This window comes from Pelecanus crispus, chromosome 6 (genome assembly GCF_030463565.1).
Source record: "Pelecanus crispus isolate bPelCri1 chromosome 6, bPelCri1.pri, whole genome shotgun sequence".
NCBI classification, from domain to species: domain Eukaryota; kingdom Metazoa; phylum Chordata; class Aves; order Pelecaniformes; family Pelecanidae; genus Pelecanus; species Pelecanus crispus.
The window spans coordinates 21,260,749-21,282,602 of NC_134648.1; the positions used below are offsets into that span (position 1 = coordinate 21,260,749).

A 21,854-nucleotide genomic window follows, 5' to 3' on the forward strand; every position below is an offset into this window, starting at 1 on the left:
CCGCCTGCCCCTCGTCCCGCTGCGTCTGGCACCTCCTCCAGCTCGTCCCGCCCCGGCAGCCGCAGCTCGCCTGCAAACTTTGCAGGAAGTGCCTGAGCTGAGCCGAGCTGGGCTGGGCTGAGCCGAGCCAAGCCGAGCACGGCCGGGCTTTCGGCACCCAGGTTTTGTGTGCCGGGGACCGGGTGCAGAAGGGGTGAGACAAGCGTGGCCGTGCTCAGCGGGGCACAGTGCCTGTGGCCGGGCTGTTCGGCTGTAGGTCCTGCCGGGGAGGTCTCCGGGGGCTGAGTCTCGGCTCAGTGGCCCTGTGGGGTGTGGGGTAACGGGGGCCTGGGGCTGCCAAAGCTGGCGGCAGGGCAGGTGGGGCCAGCCCGGGGCGAGTGTGTGTGTGTGTGTGTGTGTACGTACGTGCACGCGTGCCTGTGTACAGGGGTGCCTGCCCGTGCCCTGTACGCATGCCAGAGGCTGCGTTTGTGGTCTCCGAGCCTCTCCAGCCTGGCCAGTTCAGAGCTGCTCTCTGGTTCCTTCGCCATCAGTAACTTTACAAAGCTATAGCAGATATTTTTTTGCTTATGCGTATCTGTAAGAGAGCTGCATATGTGTTGCATACAGCCTTTTTGTAAGAAATGCATACCTTTTTACTAAAACAGTAGTTTCCATTTATCTGTTCTTCCTGTCCTTATGTGTCTGTAAGGCTTCTGCTCTTTCAGGGGGCTGGGTGTGCCGCCTCCCCCCAAGACTGCCTTGGGAGCATCAGTGCTGCCGTGTCCCATGAGTTAACAGTAAAAAGCACTGCTCCTCACGGTGTTGCAGGGGCATTAGCTTGCTTCTGCTGGCCTTGGACGGTAAAGCCATTATAAGTTTTCTGTAGTTCTGCATCACTTGAAACTTCTATTTGTCTATTTGATCCATGGGTTTAAAAAGAACTCCTGATATTCACACCGTAAGCTAGTTTAATTGCCAAGCTGAGGAGGAGTTGCAAAAGATAAAGGAAGTGGAAGGAGCAGGAAAAGGGAGGTGTGTGACTACTGGTATAAAGCATGGTGCCTCTGCTTGTCTTTGCACTACCAGTGTGCTGTGATGATAGTGGCTGATTTTGAAAGTCCTAGGTGATGAAGGCTTCTTCACACTAGTAAGGCAGAGGAATAATTAATTTGTTCAAATTTCATACCTCTGCTCCTTTAGGTTTAAATCCTTCTTAGCGTGCACTATGTGATACCTACTTTTCCCCTTTCTCTTTATCTGTGCAGGGTGCTGTGAGGGGAGGAAACAAGGACTAGCTGGTAACTAGCTGGCCATGGCTTTGTGCCTTGTTTGCTGCGTTAGAGCATCCCTGCTGAGGCAAATCTGCAAGAGCCTCAGTCCTGCTGTGCAGTCCAGTGCTCCTGTGCCACAGACGTGCCTTTTCTAACCCTCTCCCTGGCCCTGCCACGTTTGCTCTGCTCCCCTTTGCCTGTTTTCATCTATGCTCACTTTTGTCCCGTTGGCACCCGGTTTCACAGCCAGGTTTGATGAGGACCAGCTTGTGAGCAGCCTCTGGGCTCTACTCCTGGCTTGACTCTCCCTGCCCCGTTTTCCCCCTCCACTTGTAAAGCTTCCCACTAAGGCACTTTGAAATCTGCATAAAGCATAGGCATTTACCTTTATGTCTTTTAAAGTTAATAGTGGTATTTATTCTGATGGTGGGTAATTGCTCCATTCCCTGCCAAGATGTCGGCTGTGAAAACTCAGAGGTTTTCCCTAGGAGGAAGAGCTTCCGTGGCATCTGTCACCCTGCATTTCTGTGCTCTCTGTCCTTAAATCTTTCAGTAACATGCGTGTAATCCCTCCTGCCCTCTTGCTGTGATTATAAACTGTTTCCAGCCACTCTGGGCTGGGGCAGGAGGCCTTCATCATGCACTTGTGTTCTCTTTCAGAGCCATCTTTCCTCCTCCTCCTCCTTGTCCCGGCTGCCTCGTGGTGCCGCCGGTGCCTGCCTGCCTGGCAAGTCAGAGCATGTCCAGACCCCGTGGACGAGATGCAGAAGATGGCAGAGCTGCTGGGGCTCGGGGACGAGTGCAGGGAGGGGGCTTCGGGGGCTCCTGCGCTTGCCAGCTCCTGCCTTGCAGACAACAGGCTGAACCTGGATGTTTATCCTGACGGCTGCCGCCAGTTCCTCCAACTGTTCAAGGGGCGACAGGGAGAGGTGGCACAGGTGGAGTTCCTCCGGCTCAGCAGCAACGATCGCCTCCTTGGCACCACGCTGGGCATCCTTCCTCATCTGAAGCACCTGAAGTCCCTGGTGCTCAAAGGTAAATTCCTGGGCCCATCACCATCCAACTTTTCTAGGCTCAGCTTTTTTTTTACCCTTCTCTCCACATCTGCAGGACAAACTGCCCTTGGAATTGTTTTGTTATAGTGCCCCTTACTACAGCTTTGGCTCTTAGCCTTGCTCAGAGCTGCATGCAGATTTCAACAAGATACAGCTTCTAGACTCTTATTTCCTTCCTTTGTTTCTACAGCTGCCTGGGGACTGGTTTTTGGAGTCTGGTTGGGTTGATGCTGCAACATTTGCTTTAGCCATCCTCTAGAAGAAGAGCATTTTTTGCACATTTATGCAAGGAGAGGGGGATTGAAAGGTGTTGGATTTTTTTGTAAATATTCAGCCCCTCTTTCATTTTTGGGAGTATAATGAGCTGTCTTTGCTGTGTTTCCATCTGATTCAATCCCAGCTTAATCCTTGCTTAGTGTCAGTGAGCGTAGGTTTAGCAGAGTTCAAGACAGAGGCTGCTCAACATTTTATCAAAAGTATGACTCAGGGCGTGCATGTAATTTGGCAAGCTGTAATAATTGTTAGATCTATAAATATTAGATCATTCTTTGACTTTGTTATCTCTTTATTGTAGGAGGATCTCGATACAAATGGTATAATTTCTGTATCAGACTGAATCATTTGCTGTTTGGGAGGTGGAATTTTAAAAAGAAATGAGAGAAAAAAGGGAGAGTTTGTGGCCAGAATTCAGGATTCTAGCTGAAAAGACAGGTTTGTTTCTGTATCTGCCACAGATTTCTCATGTGAATAATTTCATTTGTCTTTTCCTCCTTTAGTAAGGTGAGGATAATGGCAATACCTGTTATCAGGCTTGTTTTGTGACACGTACACACACCCTGACCATCTGAAGAGCAATGAAATAGTTTGCTAAGATTATCTTATGTACAAAGTGCAATGTGTCTGTTTGATTGTTCTCATTTTTTACCATTATGCAGCATAAAAAATGTTTGGTGCCCTCTGCTGTATGTGTGTACAAATAGACAACAGTGGATGGAGAGTAGGAAACAATGAAGAAATTGAGAGTTTTGGAAGTTTCCTTTTGTTTGCTTGACTTATTTTCTGTGGGTGCAGCCCTTCTCCAGTTTGAGTGTCACCAGCTGGGGGACTTGTATCCTTCTGTGCTGTCTGGCCTACACTATACTGAATTACCTGCTTTTTTCCCACATTTTCACTGCTTTCTTCACGTTTGCTCTCCAGTCTTGAAGGGCAGATCTCAGTCCTCAGGCCTGTTCATCCCTCAACAGCCTGGGCAAAACCTGGAGGGGAAGGAATGTCTCCTTAGTCCATAACGGGTTGTGTGTTGGCCGCTGGTGCTGGTGGGGAAGAGATGGGGAAGGAGAGTGGGAGGCTTGGAGGGGTATGGGCCACCCTGCTGAAGGGTGGTAGGTGTGTGGAGCGGCCTGGCTCTTTCTGAGCTTGGACTCCAGATGTGTTTAGCAGTGCTCTACTGGTTGACTGTGGCATCTCTTGATTTCGTAACAGGTCTTCACCATTATACCCCTTTCACTGATCAGGAAACGGAGGCAAGGAGCAGAAAACCCACTTCTTTATGAGTACTTTGGAATCAGTGCTGCTCATTGTGATCAGTAACTCCCCATCTTCTGGGTCTCTGTGCTAAGGAGTCTCATGTGAGGCTGGTGAGGTAACCAACCCTGTAGCGTATTGACCTCTACCTCCACTTCCCTCCACACCCAGGTGGCCATGCCAGGGATGAGTTTGGTTCGTGTCAGCATGGCTCCCTGACAAGCTTGCCGCCAGATGTTGGAAGCCTGAGGTGTCTCACCCACCTGGATCTCAGCTTCAACAGCCTCTCCACCTTGCCCAGCTGCATCCTCCACCTCCCCAGCCTCCGCGTGCTCCTGGTGAGCCACAACAGCCTGGTGGCACTCCCTGAGGGCTTTGGCTCTCTGAGCAAGCTGACTTTCTTCTCTGCTATGAAAAATCAGCTGAAGGACTTACCTCAGAGCATTGGGGAGCTGGCAGTGCTGCAGGACCTGGATCTCTCGGAAAATGCTTTGGAATTCCTCCCTGAAGAAGTTGGGAATCTGCACAACTGCACAGAGCTGGATCTCTCTGGGAATCGCTTATCAAGCATCCCAGACTCCTTAGGTAAGTATTTTCTAGGGGAAAAGAAGGATGGGGGCTTGCTGAGCTTTTGGTACAGTCTAGGACCCCTGAGGTTCTTGGTCTCTGCCCCCAGAGTTGTTAGCACAAGCCATCTGTTACGTTAGAGCCAAATGGAAGGGATATCCAGAAGAAACATGCTTGGTTCAATTGGTCCCTTTGAGCATTAATGGCTCTCTGGACCATGCTTTCTGTTTCTGTGGATCAGCAAGACTGCTAAGATTTCAATACAATTCACAGTAGCCAAGGATCTGGCTGGTTTTGGGTAGCACCCAGGACTGGAAACAGAAGAGCTGGGATTTAATGGGATGCAAATCTGGACTTGAAATCGTGCTGTCTGCTGTGGACCAGTCCACAGAACTGGGCTCTGACTTCTGCTGCCCAGCTTCCTGGCTCTTGGGTCCTGTATTACTTTGTGCCTGGGGTTGTCATTGATGCTGTTACGGAAGCATCTTACATCCATATTCGTAGCTGGGTGCTGAAAAGCAGAGGACAGAGGAGGCTGCATTGCCTCTCAGCTAATTCCCTGGACCCCTTTATTTTGTGAGCTAAAGAGATGTTGGTCGCTTGTGCTTTTCCCTTATTGTGTGTGTGTGTGTACATGTGATGAGGAGAGCGGCAGGGGTTTAGAGCTGATGTGCAATGCAATTAACAGCATGGATGGGGGGTCACTTCTTGTTCTAACCTGCAGCCAATTTGAAGTCTCTGCGGCGGCTGCACCTCCATAGCAATCTCCTGGTGACGGTCCCTGCCTCGCTTGCCAGCCTGCCCAACTTGTCCAGACTTGATCTGCAGAACAATTGCCTCCGTGCCGTCCCCCCTGAGATCCAGACCTCACCATTCGTGCACCTCCGAGGCAATCCCTTAGGAGAAACTGAGCCATCCCCCCAGGCTGGTAATTGCAAGGCTTCTGCTGCTGTGGGTTCTGTCCAGCTGTTCACTCAGTCAGCCCAGCATAGTGTGGATGGGTTTGGATTAGAGAAGACAAGCAGGGGGGAATCAGATCAATGTTTATTTGTCTGGAATAATTATTAGGTTGTAAGGATACAGACAGTACTAGTTGTGGTTTTATAAGCCCAAGCCTGGTCTGAAGGGCTCAGTGGTCCCTGGAATTGGGCTTGCTAGGAAAGGTTTTACAGTGCAAGTGAAAATGGGAAACAGATTAGGAGAGGCAGCCCCTAAAAGGGTTCAGCTTTTTTAGCAGAGGTGAACACCAGTTCTTGGACTTGCTGCATGGCCCTAAGGCTGTGGTGGCTCATGCTAGAAGCACAGAGAGCAATTCTGCTCTGGTCATTCTGCTGTGCGGTTGCCTCCTGCTTTCCTGTGGTTCCCAGGCTGCAGAGGAGCAGCTCTTTGTCCAAGATGAAGGCGATGAATGAGCAGGAATCTGAGCAGGGTTTCCCAATGGTGCTCATGTTCATAAGAGCAAGTGCTGATTCCCAGGGGTGGCCCGAGGCAATCAAACATGGCCCTGAGATCTGCAGGGGTGGTAGATTGAAATATTTTCTAATTCCCCCTGCTTCTGAGTTTTCCTGGGGGACAGTCAGCATTTCCAGTGCGTCTTGGGACCCTTAGGCATCTTCCTGTCCTCCTGCTGCTGCTTGATCTGAAGCCCGCTGCAGTGTGAGCAGGGTTCCATTAGTGACTTCTGTCAGATTAGGATTAAGCCAAAACTGCAAGTTCAGCCTTTCTTGTCTACCCTGATTTAAGTAACCTCTGTCTCCCCCTCCCACCCAAACCTTCTTATTGCCACAGATGAATCCAGTGCCGGAGGGCTACAAAGACTCTTCCTTGCATCAGGGGAGGACAGGTAAGCCTCTGTTATTAAGAACTTATATTACAGTAGTGTAGCAAGGTCCCAGACAAGATTGGTGCATGGCGGGTATTGCATGTGTGTATAGGAGCGCATGGCCTCAGTAGGCCAGTCAAACATAAGGTAGGAGATCTTCTGTTGAGTTTTGGAGGGCTGAAGTCATGGCACGGTGTCATACATTCATGCATTTCTTCTGGAAGCTTTACTGTCACCTCTGAAGGCTGCAAAGTGGTCCTGGCCTGTGGCATCCATTTCTACTTTCCACCGGGGGCTGCCTCTGACCCTCTGCGGATCTACTTCCGAACCCTTGCACCAGACCCTCAGTGGGTAAAGCTGAGACACCATGATGTCCTGCTAAGTGGAGTCCTGGAGCTGCAGCCTCATGGGGTCAAATTCCAGCAGGTGAGGACTCATGCAGGCTACCTCCTGATCAATCTGCCTCTGCAGTAGCTCGGCAGAGACTTCTGAGAGAGTCTTTTGGGACTTCTGAGACAGCTACCCCCATCACTGCTGCTTTTAAGCAGCTGCAGGACTGCCTTTCAAAGAAGCCCCGCTGCAAAGAGTCAGAAAGGACACAGCCAGCTTCTCTGGCGCTGTGCTGGTCTGGCTCCTTTGCCTTCCCCACTGCTTCTGCATGAGCTGAGCTGTAACCTTCCTCACAACCCTCCTCCTGTGCCAGAGGGTAAGTACTGTTCCAGCATTTTGCTTTAGCCTGCAAGGAGAATGGTTTGCATCCTTCCCTAAAAGTCTGATTGTGTGGTTTTCATTCAAGCTGGTGAATATTTACACCACCAGCCCCGTCATGGCTGACAGCAACTCACTGCAAAAGTTGCTTTGCCCTTTCTGCCCACAAGCTGCTGAACTTTTCCTGCCATCACGCTACATAGTGGAACTGACGTTTCCTGTCACCTGCCTGGAGGCTGCAGGATAGAGCAAGTTCCTATCTCCTCCACTCCCTGCCTACAGGCCGTGCTTTGCCCTCCCCCTTCTTGTCTGCACAGGAATCATAGAATCATAGAGTCGTTTAGGTTGGAAAAGACCTTTAAGATCATCCAGTCCAACCGTTAACCTAACATTACCAACTCCACCACTAAATCAGTTAAGGGCAGAGTAGCAATTTCGTGTTTCCTAGCTTGGTGGATGGATTATTTTTAATGAAAGTAAAAACTAGGAATCATTAAGGTTGGAAAGGACCTCTGAGATCATCAGACCAACCATCAACCCAACACCACCATGCCCACTAAGCCATGTCCCAAAGTGCCACGTCTACCCATTTTTTGAACACTTCCAGGGATGGTGACTCCACCACCTCTCTGGGCAGCCTGTTCCAATGCTTGACAACCCTTTACGCAAAGAAATTTTTCCTAATATCCAATCTAAACCTCCCCTGACGCAGTTTGAGCCCATTTCCTCTCGTCCTATCACTAACTACTTGGGAGAAGAGACCAACACCCACCTCACTACAGCCTCCTTTCAGGTAGCTGTGGAGAGCGATAAGGTCTCCCCTCAGCCTCCTCTTCTCTAGGCTAAACAACCCCAGTTCCCTCAGCTGGTCCTCATAAGACTTGTGCTCCAGACCCTTCACCAGCTTCGTTGCCCTTCTCTGATCACGCTCCAGCACCTCAATGTCTTTCTTGTACTGAGGGGCCCAAAACTGGACACAGTATTCCACGTGCAGCCTCACCAGTGCCGAGTACAGGGGGACAATCACCTTGCTGCTCCTGCTGGCCACGCTATTCCTGATACAAGCCAGGATGCTGTTGGCCTTCTTGGCCACCTGGGCACACTGCTGGCTCATGTTCAGCCGGCTGTCAACCAGCACCCCCAGGTCCTTTTCCACCAGGCAGCTTTCCAGCCACTCTACCCAATGCCTGTAGCCTTGCATGGGGTTGTTGTGACCCAAGTGCAAGACCCGGCACTTGGCCTTGTTGAATCTCATACAGTTGGCCTCGGCCTATTGGTCCAGCCTGTCCAGGTCCCTCTGCAGGGCCATCCTACCCTCGAGCAGGTCAACACTCCCACCCAGGTTGGTGTCATTTGCAAACTTACTGAGGGCACACTCAATCCCTTCATCCAGATCGTTGATAAAGATGTTAAACAAGACTGGCCCCAAAACTGAGCCCTGGGGAACACCGCTTGTGACCCGTCGCCAGCTGGACTTAGCTCCATTCGCCACAACTCTCTGGGCTCGGCCAGCCAGCCAGTTTTTTACTCAGCGAAGAGTACGCCCATCCAAGCATGAGCTGCCAGCTTCCTAAGGAGAATGCTGTGGGAGATGGTGTCACAGGCTTTACTGAAGTCCAGGTAGATGACATCCACAGCCTTTCCTTCATCCACCAGGTGGGTCACCAGGTCATAGAAGGAGATGAGGTTGGTCATGCAGGACCTGCCCTTCATGAACCCATGCTGGCTGGGCTCAATCCCCCGGTTGACCTGCACATGCCTGTTGAGCACACTCAAGAGAAACCACTCCATAATCTTTCCCGGCACCGAGGTCAGGCTGACAGGCCTGTAGTTCCCCGGATCCTCTTTCCGGCCCTTCTTGTAGATGGGCGTCACACTGGCAAGCCTCCAGTCATCAGGGACCTCCCCTGTTAACCAGGACTGCTGATAGATGATGGAGAGTGGCTTGGTAAGCTCTTGTGCCAGCTCCCTCAGTACTCTTGGGTGGATCCCATCCAGCCCCATAGACTTGTGAGCATCCAGGTGGCATAGCAGGTTGTTAACTGCTTCCTCCTGGATTATGGGGGCTCCATTCTGCTCTCTGACCCTGTCTTCCAGCTCAGGCGGGCTGAATACCCTGGGGATAACTGGTCTGGCTATTAAAGACAGGCAAAGAAGGCATTAAGTACCTCAGCCTTTTCCTCATCCTTGGTGACAGTGTTCCGCCCCAACATCCAGCAAAGGATGGAGATTCTCCTTGGCTCTCTTTTTGTTGTTAATGTACTTGTACAAACATTTTTTAATATCTCTTACAACAGTGGCCAGATTGAGTTCTAGCTGGGCTTTTGCCTTTCTAATTTTCTCCCTGCATGACCTAGCAAGATCCCTGTACTCTTTTTGAGTTGCCTGCCCCTTCTTCCAAAGGTGGTAGACTCTCCTTTTTTCCCTGAGTCCCAGCAAAAGCTCCCTGTTCAGGCAGGCCAGTCGTCTTCCCTGCCAGTTTGTCTTACGGCACATGGGGACAGCCTGCTCCCACGCACTTAAGACTTCCTTCTTGAAGAAAGCCCAGCCTTCCTGGGCCCCTTTGCCCTTCAGGACTGCCTCCCAAGGGACTTTCCCAACCAGCGTCCTGAACAGGCCAAAGTCTGCCCTCCAGAAGTCCATGGTTACAGTTTTGCTGCCCCTCCTCCTTACGTCACCAAGAATCAAAAACTCCATCATATGGTCACTAAGCCCAAGACAGCCTCCAACCATGACATCTCCCATGAGTCCTTCTCTGTTTGTAAACAGCAAGTCAAGTGAGGCACCTCCCCTGGTAGGCTCACTTACCAGCTGTGTCAGGAAGTTATCTTCCAGACACTCTAGGAACCTCTGAGAATGTTTCCTCTCTGCTGTGCTGTATTTCCAGTAGATGTCCAGCAAGTTGAAGTCCGCCACGAGAACAAGGGCTAGCGATTGTGAGACTTCCAGCCGCTTATAGAACACTTCATCTATCTCTACATCTTGGTTGGGTGGTCTATAGCAGACTCCCAGCAGGACGTCTGCCTTGTTGGCCTTCCCCTTCGTCCTTACCCATAAGCACTCGACCTTATCATCACCACTGTTGAGCTCTATACAATCAAAACACTCCCTAACATACAGAGCCACCCCACCACCTCTCCTTCCTTGCCTATCCCTTCTGAAGAACTTATAGCCATCCAATGCAGCACTCCAGTCATGAGAGTCATCCCACCATGTTTCTGTGATGGCGACTAAGTCGTAGCTATCCTGCTGCACAAGGGCTTCCAGCTCCTCCTGTTTGTTGCCCATGCTACGTGCATTGGTGTAGATGCGCTTGAGACGGGCTATTGATTTCACCCCCAACGTTGCCATGGGGTGGCCCTGGGCTCCTCTCTAGCGAGCCTGGTTACATCCCCTTCCCCCTTTGAACCTAGTTTAAAGCCCTCTCAATGAGTCCCGCCAAGTCATGAGCAACAGAAGCAGAGCTAGGCTTGGTTTTATCCTTTCTATTGGTGTCTCATGGGAATGCTTTTTTGCCAGGAGGTGCAGATCTGGATGCCATATGCCTCCCCTCAAACCCTTCACCAGCGTGAGGTGGTAGTTCGGACCTTCAGTGGGCAGAGCTGGAGTGATCTGAGAACAAGAGTGGAGCAGAAGAGAAAATCAAAGGTAAGCAGATTGGAATGACCAGTGACACACATCGTTCCTGTTCCCCTCTTTGGTTTTGCCCAGTCAAGAGTGAGCCTGTTTGAAACATCTTGTGAGCTGTGTTTTGACCAGCTGCTCTAAAATGTAGTGGATTTCAGCACCAGGATTCCTCTCTCATGGAGGTGTGTCTCCTGAAGGTGATGAGTTGCAGCCTGCCATGCTTCATCCCTGTTCTAGTGCTTTCATCTGCTCAGCTGTTACTGGCACTTATTTTCCTGCCTTTATTGTATTATGTTACATGCCTATATGTTTTCTCTTCTTCCATGTCTTCTGTTACAGAAGCATGTGGCTCACTGTAGCGTCCTTCACTTCTCTTGGTTCCTCATTGTGTCTCGACTTGTGCAAAATGAATGCAAAGTGCCAACAGAGGGGACATTGCTCTTCTCCAGTGTGGATCCAAACATCAAAGTGACCTTTCCTCCTGGAGTCACTGAAGAGACTCGCAGTGTCAAGCTGCAGGTATGCATGCTTTAAAAAACAAGCTTTGGTAAGCCCTAGTGCAGCTGTTGTCCCGTGCCAAGGAGAGCCGAAGGTGAGATGTCCACCCTAAGGTAATTCAGGTCTGACATGGATGCTTCATGGGCTGACCCATCTCAGATCACCTTCTGTCTTAGCTTCCCTGCCTGCAAAATGGGCTGTGCTCCAAGCTGCCCTGTGTGGGAAAGGGATCTCCTCGCAGCTCTGCCATTGCTCCCTCCAGCAGATCAGGAGGTAGCTGCTGTGAAGGGAACACAAGGAGATTTTGCCCCTTGTTCCCTTGCAAAACATACTGAGCCTGGCAGAACAGCTCCATGAGTGAGATGGGGGGTGGATTATTTATGCGGATCTAATTCTAAAGCCACTCCACTAAAATTAATTGTTCTGTAGAGTTGCTAGATAGTGTTAAATGCTATTGCAACACCTTGGTCTGTCCCAGCTTGCCAGGTTGACACCAGTATTAGAGCAGACTTCAGCCAAAGTTCACTATGCTTACATTTCTCACTGGGCCCTGGGCTAAGAGCAGCATTTGCCTGCTGGGTGCTGGGGGAACTGAATGAGTCATGCAGGAATTTGGGTGCCTGACAGCTCTGCTTGCTGTGCTGTCTTCCACATCCAGGTGCTGCCGGTGTCTGCAGAAGAGATAGAGGAAATCACAGCCGATGCAAGGTGCAGAGCCAGTCCCCTGCTCTGCCTCTCCCAGGACTCCCTGGTGGATTTTCTCAGGCCAGTGAGAATTCAGCTGCCCCTTCCGCCCGGGGTCACAGGTCAGTTTATTCCCAAAATTGGCAGAGAGAAATGCCATATGTGGAAAACCACAAATGGCAAGCTGGGAATTTTGTTTGCCTCTCCTGTTAATAATAAAGCTTGCTGCTTTTCCTGCAGGAACAGCAAGGTGCATCTGCTGGGTGAGTGGTAGTGCAGGGTGGTGGGAGCTGAAGGTAGTTCAGCTCCAGCAGACCAGCAGCACAAGCTGGGAGAATGGCCTTGGCAAATGGATTTCTCTGCCGAACTGCATGTGTATTTAGACTGCTGGGTGTGCTGTGATGGATTGGAGAGGCACTCCTGCCAGCTGAGGAGATGCTTTGTAAAAGGGCTTTGATTCATGATTGGGAATAGCTTGAAACAGATAATGAAGATGCTGCCTCCGGGGGTCTGCCTTCTCTCTTACTTCCTTGCTCATGAATCAGGTGCTGAGCCACTGCATTTAAAAGTGTATGATCATACACTAAGCCATCTCCCACTCTGAATACTGCTATAAACAGCATCAGCCATGCCAGGGATTCCTCTGTTTGTGTGCTGTGTACCTTTTGTCTCCTGATTCCTATTTTCTTTGACTTTTCCTGGCTTTCTTGTGAAGAAGTAAAATCTTTTTGGGTGCTGCTTGGCTTTCATTGTAACACTGCCTGGTATTTGTACATCTGAAGTGCATCAGGATTGAAAAGTCTGTGGGATGCACGTTCAGAAAGAGATAATTAGTAACCCTAGATATTGGTGATGGGAATTGTCTAATGAATCTGTTAGTGGAAATCAGCACACTATCGGTTTAAGTCTGCGTATTCTGCCAGAATATCCCGGAATCATTGCAGTAGCCTCATCCTTTTATTGCTCCTCTTCTTTGACCGAAGTTCAGTCCTGGATGATAAGCCCATGAGCCTTAATTTAGTGCTTTTAAAAAGTGAATCACCCAAAACTGTGGCTGGGTTTGTAAAGCCATGAATAAAGGCTTCTGCTGTATATAGCATCCCTTGATCGTTACTGTCTTTAGGGCTAAATCTGGATCGGTCAAGGCTGCATCTTCTCCATGGTGACCTGGAGGGCCAAACCTGGGATGACATTACCAGTCAGGTGGTGCTGGAATTCACCCATCTTTATGCAGTATTTGAAGTCACCCACTTCTCCTGGTAAGTGCAGGATTAGTCCTGAGGAAAAGATGGGATGTTCCTCTGCCTTGCTTTTCCCACATTCTGACCAGGGTTCGTGCCATTAACCCTACCTGTTCTCCCTTTTCTCTTCGCAAGTCAGAAGAAGTCTCCATTTTCTCTTTGCTTAGCACTTTGTCTCTACCCATCATTTTTTACAGTCTCGTGGGTGTGGCAGTGGCTTCTCTTCCTAGGGGGGATCTCTCCTTTTCTTAATTCCTTGTCTGCCAGGTACTGGCTGTGGTATACCACCAAGACCTACATTGGAGGCATTGCCAAGAAAGTCTACGAGCGGCTGCGCATGTACCAGGTGAACTTCATTGCTCTGCAGAGGAAGAAGGACCCCGAGCAAGTCCTGCTACAGTGTGTCCCCAAGCACAAGGTCTGATCTGGGTTGCATTGCCTTGCTCCTGAGCTTCCTGGGCCTCCCTTTGTAGGATGTAAGGGCAGCAAATGGTTCTGTTCACTGCCCCAGGGTCATGGCTGGGGTATGCTGTCACCACACTGTGTTGGTAGTGTGATACTGGCTCACTGGGAGCTGGGGGAAGAAGGAAAGCTCATTCTGTACAGTGGTGGATGCCATGCAGTGATTTCCTCCCCTGTGAACCTTGACTGGGCTGCTAAAATCAGCTAAGCCACACTAACTGGTCATGTGTGTGCTGTTGGCGTCCAGCAAACATTAGGCAAAATATGTTGGCTTAAACTTCGGTCAAAGATATTAAAGTTAACATGTCACTTGTCTGACATGGGCTAGTAGTGTGGGCAGAAGCACTGCTTTAGTTTCAGCTGGAGTGGTTAGAAATGGTACTCCTCCTGATGTTCCTTGCTGTTTGTGGTTCAAGCAGTGCAACAGAACATATGAGCCCTCCTTAATCTGCTTCAGTGCAACATCAGGTTAGTTTATGCTATTAGTTTGAGCTAATCTGGTTGACTTTGTATAGAAGGAGATGGGAAGGGCTCACGCATTCTCTTCTGCTGCTTTTGCCCTAGGGGTATCAGCCCTCAGCAGTGTTCCTTCATATGTTAGCAAAGTAAGCGTGCATCTGTGTTTGTAGAGTGTGTACCTTGACAGACAGTGCAGCTCAGTGAGGTGAGGGTTATTTTATCAGACTGCCAGAACTGGGCTGTGTATCCAACTCTCTGCATAATCCTCTGGTCTGGTTGCTCCTTTTTTTTCTTTATTTGTTTTCCTGTATTGAAATGACCTGTGGGCACAAACATCTGTAAGGATTCTTTATATCTTGGATTCTGGGCTAAGATTGTTTCCAGAGGAGGCAGCAATGGCACTCACAGTGAGATTGGGGTTTGGGGGTGTCTGTATTCCTGCCAGGGATGGTCACGGGGTGAGAGAGAAGATTTACTGTTACAAATAGAAGAATAGACACCTCGGCTCTAGGCTGACTCTTGCACTGCCTCTGAGACCCCAGGTCTGACAGTGTGATCACAGGCTGCAAAGCCAAAATGAGCTTTCTGGTGTCCTCAGCTGTGTGCCATTGTAGCACGTGGCTTTTTTCAGAGAAAATGTCTTTTAAGGGCATACTGTGAGGGGGATAAGGTAGCAAGTAAATCCCTTCCTGTCTTTGAAGGTTACTGATCTGCTAAAAAGGTGGAGACATTGCTGAAAATGCTTTTTTCATGGCAGTTTTGGGATGGCCTATCTTTGTTAGTCCACATAGGCTTTTCTGCTTTTTACTTGAGAAGAGAAATAGGGAAGCCACAAAACTCAGAGCACCACTTCCTTGTCTGTAGTGAATGTACCTGGGATAGGAGGGGGTGGGTATTTGTTCATTTGTTTACATCCTTTCCATATAAAATGGACTTTCCCTGTTGAAGGTGAGTGAGAGGAACATCATGGGCGTAGGGACATGGGTCAGGGGATAGACGTGCTTCAGACCAAACATGGGGTCCTGTGTTGTCATCCTTGTCAGGTTGACCCAGTGCTGAAGAAGCTGCAGGACCGCTATCGAGGACCGGAGCCATCCGACATGGTGGAGATGTTTGAGGGAGAGCAATTTTTTGCAGCTTTTGAGCGAGGCATCAGCATCGATATGGGTATGGTAGTACTGGGCTCATTTCTGCTCCTACCTCTTGTGCTTCTCTAGGCCTAGCTGCGTTTCTGCTGGGGGCTGTACTCCTCCATGGCATTCCTCTCTGTCTCCAGCTCGCCCACTACTCACAGCAGCCAGCCCATGGACATTGAACTTGTCACATTCTCTGGTCACCCAACTTTTGTGTCTGCTTTTCCTTACGAAATTGCTGTTTGCAGGCTTTCATTTCCTTTCATGCTGTTGTAGCCTGCAGAGGGCAATAACCAAGTACATGTATTTTATGACTGATCTGCTTCTGCAGCCAGCTATGCCCTTTTCCTAGCATCTTAGACACCACACTGGAATGGCCACGGTGATCTAATTAATGTTGCCCATTTCTGAGAGAACACATATGAAGATTTTTTTTTTGAGAAGGTATTTCTGAAATAATCCAGAGCAAATAATTCTCCCATGGAATGGAGCCATTAGAAGAGAAGGAAGGAGGGAGCAGGACCAAAACTCAAGATAATGTTTTATGCCCCAATGTGTCTGGACCTGTTACAGCTGCAAACAGAGCCATTTTCTGCAATACCTGAATGTACAGCTCAGTTTCATTGGTGTAAATTAAGCACAACTCTATGAAGAATAATAAAGTGCACTGGTCTTTCAGTGGAGTTCATGAGGCCAGAGTCTGTCCCTCTGTCCTGATTTAGGCTGGACTCTAACTTACTGTCTAGATAATTACATACATGAATGTTGTACCTGATTATATTTTTTTCCCTTTAGCTCTATTCCTATTTCTGCACCCACTGCAGAAATGGTGAAGAGATAGGTGACCTATTTTTGTGCATTAAAGAATGCTATTGCAGCTGATTCTACCCACCAAGGGGTAGAATGGACCAAGGATGGGAGGGGAGTGCCAAGGATGGACTTGACTCTATCTGGATGTCTTGCCCTGCCTTGCCTTCCGTTCTTGAACTTGATCTCCACCTTGTGGCCATTCTCCTTTTTCACCTGAAGGACCTGCTTTCTCCACAGTCAGTGTTTTCTCCTTTCCAGCGTCACCCAGGGAGGAAGGAGGAGTTAGAATTCTTTCAGGCATGAATAGAAGGAGTAGATAGTAGCATGGAGGCTGCTAATGGATGATGGGCTGTTGGCCAGGCTTGAAAAGCTGCACAGTTTTCTGCACAAGTTGAGTGTTTGCTGCTTCTCTGCACAGATCGCCCCGACTGCGTGGATGGACGTCTCTCATTTATTTTTTACTCCCACTTGAAGAATATGAAGGAAATCTATGTGACCTCTCCTGTAGACAGGAAAGGCCAAGCTGTAAAAGGCCAGGTAAGCAACCAGTTACACTGACTTTTTGTTTTCACCTTCATCATTTTCATTGCTTTTACAATGCTCCTCATAATAATCTCTGAGTGCCGGGCATGACTCTTTTCCTCCCCTCTTTCCCTTGGCTTTGCATTTCACTGACTAAGCCCTGAATAAACAAGAAGAGTAGCCTGGAAGGATCACTCATCACTTAGCTTTCTGACTTACATTCCTGCCATTAACTCTTGGGGTGTTGGCAGTGAGTCCAGCCTTTATGGCAGAACCTCAGTGTTCCTCCCAGTTTTACTTAATTGGGAGGCCATATTTATAGACTGAGGAGGATAGGTAAGAAATGCTGAATTCATTCTTTCCCACACAGAAAAGACGATGGTGCAAACAGGCTTGGCCAATGTGCTTGAATATGAGCCTCACTGCATGCTTTCTGTTTGCAAAGGTCTCTTTCTACCGAGGGGCAGTTCCCCAGAGCATCCCTGAAGATGCCAGCAGGAGGAGGAAAGGACCAGACTCCCTCTGGCTTGCTACTCTGCCCATCAAACTGCCTGTGAGTTGTTTTGTCTCCTACAGAAAAAATAATCTAGGTGGGGTAAGAGCACGGCCTTCCTGCTCAGCTAATTTTGTCTTCCTCCATGAGAACAGATGCAATGAATGACTGCAAGAAATGGCTGCCCAAGCATGTCATGGTGGAGACGTCCCACTCCCCATGAGCTTTTCTGAAAAGAAACATGAATAGCTGGGAGTGGTCTCCATCTCTGCTGCTCATCTTCCCTGTCAAGCACAGGCTTGTTGGATGGGTGGTCAGAGAGGGTGGATCCTTTAAATGAATGAGGGATGTAGAACAGGAGGAAGCTTGCTGTAATTAAGGGAAGTGTCTGTTTTGTTTATACATTTCTTAGTCACACAGCTCATGCAGCAGGAAGAAAGAAAAATCTAGAATGAGGTAGGTAGGCTGGATTTGAATACAGGCGTTGAATATAAGTATTCTGGTTTGAGCCACTGGCTTTTAAAGGCTAGGCTGTATGTTACAGTGAGAAATGCAACTTTTGCTTATGGAATTTAATTGATTTTTGAGAAGCTTAAAACAATAAATACCTTTGTAGGCTGAATGCTTCCCTTCAGATCATGTGCCATAATCTCACATCCCTTTCTGACACATGCAACCTCAACTACAAAACTAGACTAAGTGCTCTCTTAGGCACTTAGGCAAATATGCTTTGGGGAGATGGTTCATTGAAAAATGCTCCATAAAGACAGGAAAGGAAATTTCCAGTGTGCGCTATGACTGTGTATACTATGATTTGATATTTTTCAGAGGCAGTGAGCATTGCTGGTCATTGCCAGTGTGAGTGCTCCTTGCTTCTTACAGCCTGACTCTTCAGCCCCAAGATCTTCCTTCCTCCCCAGTAGCAGGAAGGAAATTTCAGTGTGGAGACTGAATGGCCAGACACTGTCCTCTACAAAACCAATTTATTTAGCATGTTCTCTCGGTCTCTTCTCTGTGACACAGCGATTGAAACCCCGCTGGGGTGAGAACCCTGGATCCTTGAATGGCTTCTCCTTCCCTCCCTTGAACCTGGGCAACGCTGAGACTGGCTACCTGACTCAGGCAAACCTGCTGAGCATTGCCAGGCGGGTGGGAGCTGACTGGCAGATCATCGGCCTGAACCTGGGCTTGACCTATCAGCAGATTGAGCGCATAGGATACAATAACAGGTAAGATAGGACACAGTGATCAACCATGATGCATTATATCTATCTGTCTATCTATCTGCAGTGTAATAGTATAAATTAATGCTTGGCTGGTGGAAAGTTTTCCCACTGGAACTGTTTCACTGGATAAAAGATGGGTTGGTTCTTCTCAAAACATTACCTTTTTTATAGAAAACTGATTATTTTCTCTTGCCTTTATAAAACAAAGCTTTATGTTTGAAAAGCAAAATGCGGAAATAGCAAACCCAATGAGCTTTGTAGTTCAGATGAGTCGCATTCTTGTTTTGTTCTGTGATCTGGATTCCTGGCCAGACTCCATCTCTGACAATGAGCAGTGGTCTATGGCATTAATTGTGAATATCATCTTTATTCAAAAAGAGCTTGTGGTACGTCATGGGACATGCAGTCTGACCAAAAAGCCAGAGCATTAGGAAAGAATGAGACTTGTTATGACCAAACTACCATTCCTGTGAGGAATTTACATTCAAAAGCAGAATGCTTTAATTTGATATTTCCATTAGGAAAAACCTTTCTAGAGAGATTTTAATGCAGGAAGTGCAACTGTGGGCAGGGAAGAGGGAGGCCCACTGAGTGCTTTGTGTGTCTGGATGGCTTCTTCGGAGCACCAGTCATGGGCTAGGACTCAGGTAAAGCCTCTTTGGGTTGCCAGTCAGGAGAGCGTGTTCATTACTTCTGTGCTTCCCCCTTTCTTCAGAGAGGACCTTGATAAGCAGATCCTGGACATGCTTTTCTCATGGGCTCAGCAAAACTCGGAGGATCCTGACTGCGTGAGCAAGTTGATTGCAGCCATGAAAGAGAGTGGTCGCCAGGACATCGCTGATGAGGTCGAAACCATCATTGAGCTGGGACGGCAGAAATACAGGGAGTCCATCCGCCGGGTGGGCTTGGAGCAGGAGAGCACCACTGAGGACTCTGCAATAGCTATGATGTAGCACCTAGCAGAAGGAACTGGGTTTCGTATGGGGTCCCTCTGCATACCTGGAGTGACAATGTCTTGGGGCTGCTTCCACCTCAAGGGCCAGTCTCTTCCCGAGGAGCTGGACGTTGATTTACTTGTGAGCAGACTACTGAGCTCTCTTGGGTCTATACTCACATGCCACTTCTGCCAATCCCAGGCAGTTTAGAGTGCATTTATGAGCCTTTTTTGTACTTCCACTTCTTGACCCTGAGCTTTAGATTTCAGAAACGTGGAGAAATTCAGAGACTGAAGTGTCTGTCAGTTGAGTAGTGGCTAAAGTAGCCTTTAATTAATTAATACTTATGTTACATATATTTATTTATAACTTATTCCTGAAACTGTGTTCTGCTGGAAACACTGGGTGTGAGCATTTGGGTCTGTTTGTGCTCTAGTGCTTGATGGGAAAGTGGAGATGCAGTCCTGTTATGAAGGCCTGTGGTGCAGTGGGGACTGTTCAGCTATTTCTGTTAATGATGTGTTTTGCTCACATGAAAATACGAACTGTATTCCCCATGAAAATATTTTCTGTTTTCTGCCAAATCTCTTCCAGTTCCCTCAAGTCCAAAACAAAACCTAAGTATTCATGGGGAAAAAAGAAGAAACTAATTTCTAGCAAAATTGCTCTTGTTTTTTGGTTTTGCTCCAAAAGCTACTTTGGAACAAATAAAATTTCACATTGTCCCTAGGTTGCTGCACCTGCCAGGCTTTTTAGGTGAGACCTACATGCTGCTGTTCTTTGACAGAGTTCCAGTTTTATTTTACAAATAAGTAAAAATCCATAACCCTGCTGTTCTGGGAGAGACTCTAAGTGAAAGTAAAATTTCCCTTGCAGTTTCAAAGGGATATTCCTCACATCCTCCCAGTGAAATATGCCCATGTAGTAGTGAAGGTGTGACCCCTTTGTGAAGCTTGGTGAAAAGCAGGACTTAAATTTGCATTTTAAAAACTGGTCTGACCAGCTGTGAAACAGGCATTGTTGTGGGATTGGCATGAACTGTGATGAGCTAACCTCCCAGTTTTGCAGTCTGAACATCTTGTATAAGGCTGGAAGTGTTTACTGCATTTTAACTGCTAAGTCATTGACTACTGAGGTGCCCTTCTCTTCCTGTTCCCCATCTCACAATGGGCCTCAACTAATGACTCACTAATGACAGTGGGAAGTTTCATGTAAGCTTTTTGAAAGACTACTGTCATCTACATAAATTCAACTCTTTCAAGACAGGTTTGGATTCAACATATCCCACTCCCTAAGCAATATTTAAAGGGCTGTTCTCAGTCTGAAAAACAAAAGTCTGTATAAAAACACCAGGTTGCAACACCCAAAGTCAACCTGCAGCTGCAGGTCTGAGAAATCCTGGTGTTTTCTTCCCCCTGTGAGGAATCATGGGTGGTTTCCCTGATGCTGTGTTTCAGACCTGCCATCAGTACTATTGAAAGAGAGTCATAAAATCGTTCTGCCTTTTTTTTTTTAAAGGCCATTCTAACATCTCAGCCCACAGAGTGATTAGTGTCCAGTCCAGAGCAGTGGACAAGGACTTGCAGACTTGAGTTGTTGCCTTGGGCCTAGGGACTTCCTCAGATCTGATGTCTTAGGTCATGCTGCCCCTCAAGTCTCATTTTGGGTTCAAGTCAGCAGTTCTCTTTTGAATGTATGTTTTCTCTGGTAGTTTGTGTCATGTGTTCTTGTCTGTAATTTTGATGTATACCAACAAGGTATTTGTTCTTTCCTCCAGTTTTGGAGAGATGCATTTGGGCATATTGCTCTCACTGGGAATAAAATAAGCACTTAACTGTTTCACAGCATGGTCTGCTAATCCATAAATGCCTCGAGGTGTTAGACAGAGCCAGGTCCCTTTAAACCTGCTGGCAGAAAGACACAGCTGAGTTTGGCCATGCTGCACAGAAATGGGAGAAGAGCTCGTGTTTGGATACTGCTGACTGCAAAGCGCAGGACGGACTGTAGCTAACTCAGGTTAATGGTATCCCTGTAGCTTGGCTTTGCTGCAATGGGACTAAGCCGGGAAACACAACATTCGGGGCATGGGTTTGACTAGCTGCGCATATGACTAGGGCTCAGGTGGAGCGGGTCTAGGGAGCAACAAGGCTAGTCTAGAGGGGACAGCGCGTAGGCTTAGCCTGGCCTCCGATGAAGGTGCAGGAGGCTTTTGGCTAGGCAAAGCTAGGCTAAGGAAGTCTATAGGTAGCATAAAGTAGCATCCACAGCTACAATGGGATCAAGCTATGCTGCACTTAGCTTTCCATTTGTGACAGCCAGGCAAACAGCTGAGTTAGACAATGCCAAAATAAGGGTTGGATAGGCTGGACTCTATGGAGGGCTCATCCAGGCATCAGCAGAGCTACAGCTCTTCCAGATAACAGATAGATTGGGCTAGGAGAGAGGGAGGTTAGTGCTAGGTGTTTAGGTATGGGCTACATGAGGCCAGGTGACAGGAGATACCAAACCCTAGACAGTATCATCAGTAGAACAGCTCTTCAGGATTTGGGCCGATAACTTAAGAAAAGTTAAGTAACTACCCAAGACAAGTATTGTTATCTCCAGTCTTTCAGTGCCAAGTGGCAGCTGCTGGGCTGGGCCGCCTTGCTGGCATCTGGTTTTCTCCTTGCAGTGACACCGAGGCAAGCACCCAGCTGAGGATACAGAGGTGCTCATGGGAAATCAGAGCAAGCATCGACTACTCTTTCCTTCAGTTGACTTGGCAGCAAATATCTGAGCAAATATTTGAGAGTCAGCAGAAAGCATGTTATTTTCAGGTGTGTTATCTTTATCAAT

At 48.3% G+C, this 21,854-nt stretch overlaps 1 protein-coding gene across 1 annotated transcript; it reads left to right on the forward strand.

Moving 5' to 3' along the window:
• The first annotated feature begins 1,947 nt into the window (after positions 1-1,947).
• PIDD1 (p53-induced death domain protein 1) lies at positions 1,948-20,858 on the forward strand. The gene is made up of 15 exons (XM_075712706.1): positions 1,948-2,288; positions 4,004-4,417; positions 5,124-5,327; positions 6,188-6,242; positions 6,446-6,647; positions 10,449-10,577; positions 10,896-11,075; positions 11,713-11,860; positions 12,862-12,997; positions 13,247-13,397; positions 14,944-15,067; positions 16,262-16,380; positions 16,811-16,918; positions 17,882-18,087; positions 18,800-20,858. The coding sequence occupies exons 1-15, from the start codon at positions 2,015-2,017 to the stop codon at positions 19,035-19,037; spliced, it is 2,688 nt and encodes an 895-aa protein (XP_075568821.1). The 5' UTR covers positions 1,948-2,014; the 3' UTR covers positions 19,038-20,858.
• The last annotated feature ends 996 nt before the right edge of the window (positions 20,859-21,854 follow it).